This window comes from Lampris incognitus, chromosome 13, assembly GCF_029633865.1.
Source record: "Lampris incognitus isolate fLamInc1 chromosome 13, fLamInc1.hap2, whole genome shotgun sequence".
In the NCBI taxonomy this organism is placed as follows: Eukaryota; Metazoa; Chordata; class Actinopteri; order Lampriformes; family Lampridae; genus Lampris; species Lampris incognitus.
Window position 1 is genome coordinate 44,877,469 of NC_079223.1, and position 9,834 is coordinate 44,887,302.

Below are 9,834 nucleotides of genomic sequence, written 5' to 3' on the forward strand. Positions count from 1 at the left end.
AAAATTGGGGAACGCTTCACGAATTTGCGTGTCATCCTTGCGCAGGGGCCACGCTAATCTTCTCTGTATCCTTCCAATTTTAGAATATGTATTGCTGAGGTAATACGAGACTAACACTGTTATTACATTTTTTCATTCAACAACTTGACATCATCAACGTTTAGACAAGGCAAAGGAGGTCCAATCAGAAAACTGCATGCAGCTTTGTATCATTCAAAGGAATGGGAATTACTTTACAGATTTTGACAAAACCTTTTCTTGAAATAGTAATCTTATACTTTCTGATAAAATCTTCATAGGATAACAAGTGTGCGTCTGAATTCAACAAATCATAGACAAATGTTAAACCATTGTCACACCGATCAGCGTTAAACATGGATTTTCTATTTATGGTAGTGTCTTTGTGCATGCTCAATAATCCAGGCAAGAAAATCAAAGAAGGTTGAATCTGTCAGTAAATGTTGTATTCAGATGAACTGATTCAACCTTTTTTAATATGTATGGTAATAACCCCATTTTTCCAGGCAAGGCACGTCTGTATAGTATAGCACAGTGGTTTCCAACCCTGCTCCTGGAGACCTACCCTGCCAACCGTGATTTTTAACACTAGAACGACCAAGTCGGTCATTATGGCCGTTTTGGATTGGTGAATAAATAAATAAAATAACTAAATAAATAAATAAAAGACACAGACCTGCCGCTCCCTGAATTCTCCTAAAACTGCATATGTGTGCATTAAAATTAGTTTTACATCAATCGCACAAAAAAACAAACAACAACAACAACAAACGTTACGATAAGATCTACCTAAAACGACCATGGACCGTCAACATGACCGTCTTGGAATTTGCGCGTGATCGTGCGCGTCACGTCACTATGACGTGTGTTGGTCGCGTCATTTCCTTCGTGAAGTTCTTTGCTCTGTCCTAGAAACACACTAGCGCCCTCCAGTGCAGAGAAATAGTCTAAACCTGAATTTTGATTATTGCCAACATATTTGGTTACAGACGCCGTTACAGACGCACCATGACTCCCATCGACGCGTTGCAGTATTTACAGAAGTTGGACAGCGGCCATTTTAAATTGTTTGAAAAATAGTATTTAAGTTGTTAAAGTGTTAATTTTGGTGTCAGTTAGTGTCATAACAGACATACTAACCTCGTAATGCATTAATATCTCAATTTGGTATTTATCTTGATAGAATATAGAGTTTAGAAAGCAGCAGTCATTTTGACCGCCCACGGTCGTTTTAGGTAGGAGTGAAATCCCAGTCATCAAAATTGTTTTATATTCTCAAATACCCCGTCATACAAATAAGGAATACAAGGAGACAGACCAGTAACATATTCACCTTATTTGGATTAGGAAAAAAAATAATAAAAAATCACACTCCTCACAATCAAGCAAAATTTTAAACTTTTGACTGTCTGGAGGTGAGGTGGTTGGTAACTACTCTAGCCATGTTGCGTCACAGGAACTGGTAAATAAAGGGAACTTTCCTTTATTTCTAGCAATGAAGGGAGGCCCCTTTGCTCCCAGAAATAAAGTCCTCAAAACAAAAAAAAGAAAAGAAAAGAAGAAGAAGAAGAAATAAAAAGAAAAGAAAAGAGTCCTCAAGGAGGCCCCAGTAAGAATGGTAAGTGCGACTGTACTTGGACACAGTACTCAGGTTCGCTGTACTTAAACACAGTACTCAGGTTCAGTGCAGCTTGTGAGTGTGGCTCATACAAAGCAGGTTGAATCAGTTCATCTGGATACAACGTCGTATCCAGATGAATTGATTTAACCTTCTTTGACTTTCTTACCTGGATTACTGAGCATGCATCAAGACATAACAACAAGTGATGACCTACGACCGCAATGGATGCAGATGCACTGCAAACCGGAATGATGCTCCGTAGATGTACAAGCATTTTAAAAGGTTAAACCTGGCAACCAGCTTCCTTTCACTCTTGACTGACAGTACATATACCATTGTTTGGAAACGGTAATGCGTTATTTCACAGGAAGTTGAACATGAATGTACATGCCATGCTTCCTCTCAATTTAATGTTGTTAGCAGCTTCAAACACTACAAAATCTTATTTGGGCATTTCAGTTTCTGAACCACTTAATGCATAAACAAAAAGAAAATTGTAAAATTTGAGTTAAAAAATTCATTTTTTTGGGGGGGGGGGGCTTGCCTAGGGCACTGAATGTGCACAGTTGGGTCCTGTTCAAAATTAAAATAATTCAGGAATGTTCACTCCAGGTTGTAGTTTTCACTGGACAGTTGTTTGAGATGTGTGATGCAGTCTGTTAAAACAAAAAAAACACAAAACACAAAAGGATGTAAGAAACAGTGCCACAGAAAATGCACATAAAACAAACCAAAATAAACTTAAAGCTGCAGTAGGCAACATGAAAATTCTAATGTAAAACCTTTCCCCCTCTCTCTGCTGCCTCGTATCACTCCGCTACGCCCCTCCCACCAAATGACGCAACAAACATGCACATGCATTTTGCTGGGCTTGAAGCGGAAAGTCAAGGTTGTCCACTGTTGTAACTAGCTAGCAAAGTAATGTTGTAGTGCGACCATTAGCTGTTACCGCTAGTGCTACCGCTATCTGTCAAGAAGGAATAGGGTGACCTCCACATCGCTCTTCAGCCCCTTACACTCCAGCAGGCAAAGGAGGTAATGGAAATTCAGTACAAGTTGCTATAGCACTTGACACAACTTCTACGTGCGCGCCGCTGCGCCGAACCAAGACACACAGAGCCTGGATAACCCTTGTTTGTACAGAGTTGCTGTGCTTGGCTAGTTACGTGCTACCTAACCCCGATTGGTTGTTTGATTTAGACGGGATCCAGTTTTTAAAAATCTAAATACAAAAGGCTGGGCGCTCACAGACACACATTTTTTAAAGGCGCTATATACGACATCGACGACGATATTCCTCTGGGTGTTCCAGTTTCCTCCCACAGTCCAAAGACATGTAGGTCAGGTGAATCGGCCGTACTAAATTGTCCCTAGGTGTGAATGTGTGTCGGCCCTGTGATGGACTGGCGGCCTGTCCGGGGTGTCTCCCCGCCTGCCACCAAATGACTGCTGGGATAGGCTCCAGCATCCCTGTGGACCCTGAGCAGGACAAGCATTTTGGATAATGGATGGATGGATATTTTACATGCAGCACCAGCATCTCAGACCAAACCAAAACAAACCTCCTCCCGCCCTTTCGTGTTCTTGGGTGTTTGGCTATTTCGCTTTCTTGGCTATTTTGTTGGTTGGAATATTGATTTTTACAGTATAGAGTTGTTTTAACAACATTAGTAACATATTCAGCTTGGTAAGGAGCTATTTCTTCGATCTGCCGAGTGACCTAAATCCATTTAATGTAATTATTAGCTTGCTAGCTACCTAACATGCACTAATATGCACGCATGGTCAGACTGGCTTCCAAAACGAAAAAAGGGAAACTTGGATTACAACACACATAGAAGGAGTGTGACTTCATTCTCTGCTCAGAAAGCCACTATCTCTTTACATAGCAAATAGTTTGCTGCTATAGTAATGTTCTAAATCTCATATATAGAACATTTTAAAGGTACCCTTCAATTAAATATTGTTAGTGACATGCAATGGTGGTCAAAATTAGTTATTTCAACCAAAATTATGATGAAATAATATTGCCTACTGCAGCTTTAATTGACATCTTACCAAGCACCCACTGCTCGGACAGGATCCTGGTTCCCTCCGGCCTCCTGCCATTGTATTTGCCTATGCAAATACCAGCTTGTCGGATAGTTCTGCAGACTGTTCCTCCAAATAACTGGATGAGCTCCACCAGAATGTGAGTAGGTGGCTGGGAGTACTGGGACACGAACATGGCTGGCTGATCTTGGAACAAGTCCTGCTGGTGCTCCCCAGCAGACAGGTGCTTTTGAAGACGACAGATCTAGGAAAGGAAATTGCACATGTCAATGATGGTATGCATGGAGTGGATTTATGTATTAAACTAGGCAAGTTATATGTAAGCAATAAAGCAAAGCAGAGTACACATTGTAGGAGGGATAGAATGGGGACCAGAGGACAGAAGAACTGGTGTTCTGTGATATCTCAAGAGTCAGAGATGAGTTATGTCTTTCACAAGTTCAATAAAAATAACATCATCTAAGACAGGTCATAAATCACTGATGCTCTGAGAGCTACATCACAGGTTAACTGTAATGCCCCTCTACTATGTGCTTGGTTTCATTTCTTTAGGGTCCCCATTGTAGGTTGACCACTCAAATGACAGCATGCGTGAAGCCTATTCAGATACCGTTCCGTCCTGTGGTCAAATCAGTGGTGCTTTAAAGTCTGACTACAGAGCTGCTCTGTGTTAAGCATGGGTCAGCTGCAACACTGAAAGGGACAATCTGTCCCATGTTGAGTTGAATGTCAGAAAATGAGCTCAACAGTTTCTAATCCTTTGCATAGTGTCACACTCCTTTTTTTTATCCCAGTGTGATCAGGGAATGGTCAAGTGGATCAGAGACAGGGAGAGGTGATCATGCACCTTTAGAGAATGACTCAAGTCATAAAACATGCAAGCCATGTTAAGTGAGAAAGAGGGTTTTGCAACAGAAAGACAAGTCAAATAAAAGAGAAGGTAAAAAGTCTTACTGATATAAAGTTATAAATGATCAGAAAATACTCACTGCAACCCTGTCCATAAAATAGAAAAGATTAAAAAGTCCCTGTTGCTCTTAATGTGGGCATATAGTAATAATTGTAATTGCATATAGTAATGTAATTGCATATAGTAATATTGTATACTGATCACGAAGGATCCCCACAAGGGTACAACACCTTCAAACTACCGGCCGACCTGCCTCTCCATAACATGGAAGTTCCTGTTAGGCATCACAGCAGCTAAGCCGAATGGGCACATGAGTCAATACATGAGCAAAACTCAGAAAGGAATTTGGAACAACACCAGAGGGTTAAAGCATCATCTACTGGTTGATAGAGCAGTCACCCAAGACTCTAAGACCAGACAGACCAACCTGAGCACAACCTGGATTGACTACAAGAAAGCCTACGATTCAATGCCCCACACCTGGTTATTGGAGTGCTTGGCACTATACAAAGCCAACAGGACACTAATAGCATCCATCAAGAATTCAATGCAGCAGTGGAAAATAACACTTGAGGCCAACTCAAAGACAATCACACAGGTAACCATCAAATGAGGCATATACCAAAGTGATGCACTGTCTCCGCTGCTGTTCTGCATAGACCTGAACCTCCTCAGTCACATCATCACAAAGAGTGGATATAGATACAGGTTCAGAAGTGGAGTTACCATCAGCCACCTCCTATAAATGGATGACATCAAGCTGTAGGCCAGGAATGAGCAAGACACTGACTCACTGATCCACCTCACCAGGATCTACAGTGACGACATTGGGATGTCATTCGGACTGGACAAGTAAGGTCGAATGGTAGCAAAAAGAGGAAAGGTGGTGAGCACTGAAGAGGTTGAATTACCAGATGGCAGGATAACAGACATACAGGACAGTTACAAGTACCTGGGTATTCGACAGACAAATGGAAACCATGAGGAGGCAGCAAGGAGGTCAGCTACAGCCAAATAACTCCAGACAGTGAGGCAAGTCCTGAGGAGCCTGCTCAATGGGAAGAATAAGATTCAAACCATCAGCAGGTATGCCCTACCGGTCATCAAATACCCAGCTGGAATAATAAGCTGGCCAAAGAATGAGATAAAGGCCACAGATATCAGGACATGGAAACTCCTCACAATGCGAGGAGGGTTCCACCTGAACTCCAGTAGCCAGAGACTGTACGATAAGCGAAAAGATGGGGGCCGAGGGTTAGTGAGTGTCAGGGCCACTATCCAGGATGAAACAAGGAACATCCCCGAGTACATCAGAAAGCGGGCCCCCAGGATGAACTGCTGAGTGAATACCTCAGGCAGCTGAAGACAGAGAATGCAGAGGAAGAAGAAGAGGAGGTATCATGGAAGATCAGGCCCCTCCATGGGATGTACTATCAACAGATAGAAGACGTAGCTGATATCGAAAAATCCTACGAGTGGCTAGAAAAGGCTGGACTGAAGGACAGCACAGAGGCTCTGATCATAGCAGCACAAGAACAGGCACTCAGGATCAGAATGATTGAGGCAGGGAACAGACACTCAGGACCAGAATGATTGAGGCAGGGCTCTACCACACCAGACAAAACCTAAGATGCAGGCTGTGCAAAGATGCCACTGAGACAGTCCAGCACTTAGTAGCAGGGTGTAAAATGCTAGCAAGGAAAGCGTACACTAAAAGGCATAACTGAATACAGACTGGAAGTCCCCAAGTCCAATGGGAGACACCGCCAAAGGTGGTTGAGAATGGCAGAGCTAAGATACATGGGACTTTAAGTTCCAGACTGACAAGCAGGTGCTGGTGAACCAACCAGATATTGTAGTGGTCGACAAGGAACAGAAGACAGCAGTAGTGATCGATGTAGCAATTCCGAGTGATGGCAAAATCAGGAAGAAAGAGCATGAGAAGCTAGAGAAATACCACGGGCTGAGGAAAGAACTAGATCGGATGTGGAAGGTGAAATCCACAGCAGTCCCAGTGGTAATAGGAGAACTAAGGGCTGTGACACCCAAAATGGGAGAGTGGCTCCAGCAGATTCCAGGAACAACATCTGAGGTCTCTGCCCAGAAGAATGTGGTCCTAGGAACAGTTAAGATACTGCACAGAACCCTCAAACTCCCAGGCCTCTGGTGGAGGACCCGAGCTTGAGGAAGACACACACCACCCGAAAAAGGGGTGAGAGTAAGATTATATATATATATATATATATATATATATATATATATATATATATATATATATATATATATATATATATATATATGCGGCACGGTGGCGCAGTGGTTAACGCGGTTGTCTCACAGCAAGAAGGTCCTGGGTTCGAGCCCTGGAGTAGTCGAACCTTGGTGGATCATCCCGGGTCATCCTGTGTGTGGAGATTGCATGTTCTCTCTGAGTCTGCGTGGGTTTCCTCCGGGGGCTCTGGTTTCCTCCCACAGGCCAAAGACATATAAGTCAGGTGAACTGGCCGTACTAAATTGTCCCTAGGTATAAATGGGTGTGTGTGTGTGTGTGTGTGTGTGCCTGTCCAGGGTGTCTCCCCGCCTGCTGCCCAATGACTGCTGGAATAGGCTCCGGCATCCCTGCGACCCTGAGAGCAGGATAAGCGGTTCAGATAATGGATGGATGGATGGATATATATATATATATATATTAGGGCTGGGACTTTAACGCGTTAATTCGATAATTAATTATAAGAAAAATAACAGCGTTAAAAAAAATTAACGCATTTTATCGCATTTTAATTTACACTCCAGTCAACACGGAACGCCTCTCAGTGCACTCGTTTCTGGCATACGGATTATACCGATGCACCGAGTGATGTCAGTCAAGCGGAAGGCAGAGTAGGTCAGGCTAACAAGTTAGTATGCTAACAAAAGATGTGATGGACGACAAGGATGACACCGCGTTGCTTAGCTCTGTGGATGGGAAATTTACATTTAAAAACCGGTCGGATGGAAGCCTAGATAAGAGCACTGTTGTGTGCAGACTCTGCAACAAAGGTTTGCATTCCACCGCAGTTATTCAAGCCTCCGGTACCACCTAAATGCGAAACATGTTGCAGCTAGTACGAACACCGGAGCTAACGCTAACGCTAGTGCTCCTAGTACAACCAAGCAGAGTCGCCAACCGACTTTCCACCAGATGACGGCTTTCAAAGCCAAGATGAGTAAGTCCACGTCTGATAAATGAACAAACTCACTGGCCAAATGGATTGCTGTGGACTGAAGCCCACTTTCAGTGGTAGAAGATCAGGGGTTACAAAAAGTACAGTGTTTACAAAACAAACTTGTTTTGAACAAAATAAACAGGATTTTGTTGTTTAAACTTATGTATGTGTCTATTCATTGATTTAGTCATCTACCAAGACCTGTTTGAATTGAAAAATGTTGCTTCTGGTGTCAAATATCGATATGCGATTAAAATGCGATTAATTACGATTAATTAATTACAAAGCCCAGAATTAATTTTTTTAATCAAGTCCCACCACTAATATATATATATATATATATATATATATATATATATATATATATATATATATATATATATATATATATATATATATATATATATATATATATATATATATATCTGGCGGCTGAATCAGGTTGGGTAGAGACAATCCAGTTGTAACCTGCATATACAACTTGTAGGGGTTGCTTATAATACTGTTGGTGTCAGAATGGTGAAGAAAAACACCATCAGCTTGTTGTTAAGTGGACTTTTAGAGGGCAACCACCTGAATGGCAGGCTTCTAAGTAATATTGTGAAAACTATTCAGAATCTACTACCTACTACTACTTTTGGCTGCTCCCATTAGGGGTCGCCACAGTGGATCATCCGTTTCCATTTCTTCCTGTCCTCTGCATCTTCCTCTGTCACACCAGCCACCTGCATGTCCTCTCTCACCACACCCATAAACCTCCTCTTTGGCCTTCTTCTTTTCCTCTTCCCTGGCAGCTCCATATTCAGCATCCTTCTCCCAATCTCTCTTCTACACATGTCCAAGCCATCTCAATCTTGACTCTCTGGATTTTTCCAACCTGAGCTGTCCCTCTAATATAATCGTTCCTAATCCTGTCCTTCATCGTCACTCCCAATGAAAATCTCAGCATCTTCAACTCTGCCACCTCCAGCTCCACCTCCTGTCTTTTCGTCAGTGCCACTTTCTCCAAACCATATACCATAGCTGGTCTCACTACCATCTTGTAAACCTTCCCTTTAACTCTTGCTGGTATCCTTCTGTCACAAATCACTCCTGACACTCTTCTCCACCCACTCCACCCTGCCTGCACTCTCTTCTTCACCTCTCTTCTGCACTCCCCGTTACTTTGGACAGTTGACCCCAAGTATTTACCCTCATAAAGCTTTCTGCATATTTTGACTGAAAAATTCTGTTTCAAATCATGGACTGCAATTACTTTGAATTTGAAATGACAATTTGAGTACTTTTTCAAGTTGATTTGTTAGCATTAATTTGTCATTTATTCATCAAGCTGAAGAAGTTGTTTTTCCTTACTAAGTTCCAAGTTACAGTAAAGTAAAATCTGATATGAAACCAATTAAATAACTGTTACTTTTAACATGCACTAGACACTATATACGTATCCATCCATTATCCAAACTGCTTATCCTGCTCTCAGGGTCACGGGGATGCTGCAGCCTATACACTATATATAGCCTGGAAAGATTAAAAAAATAATAGTGTGGAAACTGAACAATAAAACACTATTATCAAGAATGTTTCTTCAACTGTATCAAATTAGAATGAGGAGGTGGCTGTAGGAAGTTGGTCCCATCCAAAAAGAAAAAAGAAAAACAGGTCACTGTGTAAGTCACTTCCTTCCACTACGCTTTCTCTAAACATAAAACAACTTAGATAGAAGCACTGGCGCCCACGTACCCAATGGAGTAATTCAGCCTGCACACCTGAAACCGACACTGTTTTCGGAGTGACGATAAGGCCTTCCTCTTTGGTAATATGCTCGAAATACGCCACCTTCCCTTTACATCACGTTACATCACCTCACTTCCTCCAATTTTGCTTCTATTGATGTTTGTGTCCGAGTCTGTTGAGGGCAAACGACATGATTTCTTTTCAAGATATGCAATGCGGTGCAGTTCATAATGTGTTTTTGTCGAGCAGAAGTGTATGTTTAGTGGACTGGCAGACAGTGTGCAGGCCGTCTTGTT

At 42.1% G+C, this 9,834-nt stretch overlaps 1 protein-coding gene and 1 non-coding gene across 2 annotated transcripts in view; both read right to left on the reverse strand.

The window, feature by feature from the left end:
* Nucleotides 1-106, reverse strand: LOC130123319 (U6 spliceosomal RNA). The gene has a single exon (XR_008811303.1). It is a non-coding gene; the product is annotated as a U6 spliceosomal RNA (small nuclear RNA).
* Nucleotides 107-2,235: 2,129 nt separating this feature from the next.
* The window catches only part of mcph1 (microcephalin 1), a 60,147-nt gene continuing 52,548 nt past the window's right edge, over nt 2,236-9,834 (reverse strand). The window contains exons 17-18 of the mRNA XM_056291487.1: nt 3,698-3,935; nt 2,236-2,295 (exon numbers count right to left, since the gene is read on the reverse strand). Coding sequence (XP_056147462.1) covers nt 2,243-2,295; nt 3,698-3,935 — 291 coding nt within the window. The 3' untranslated portion in view covers nt 2,236-2,242. The remainder of the gene's footprint in view (nt 2,296-3,697; nt 3,936-9,834) is intronic.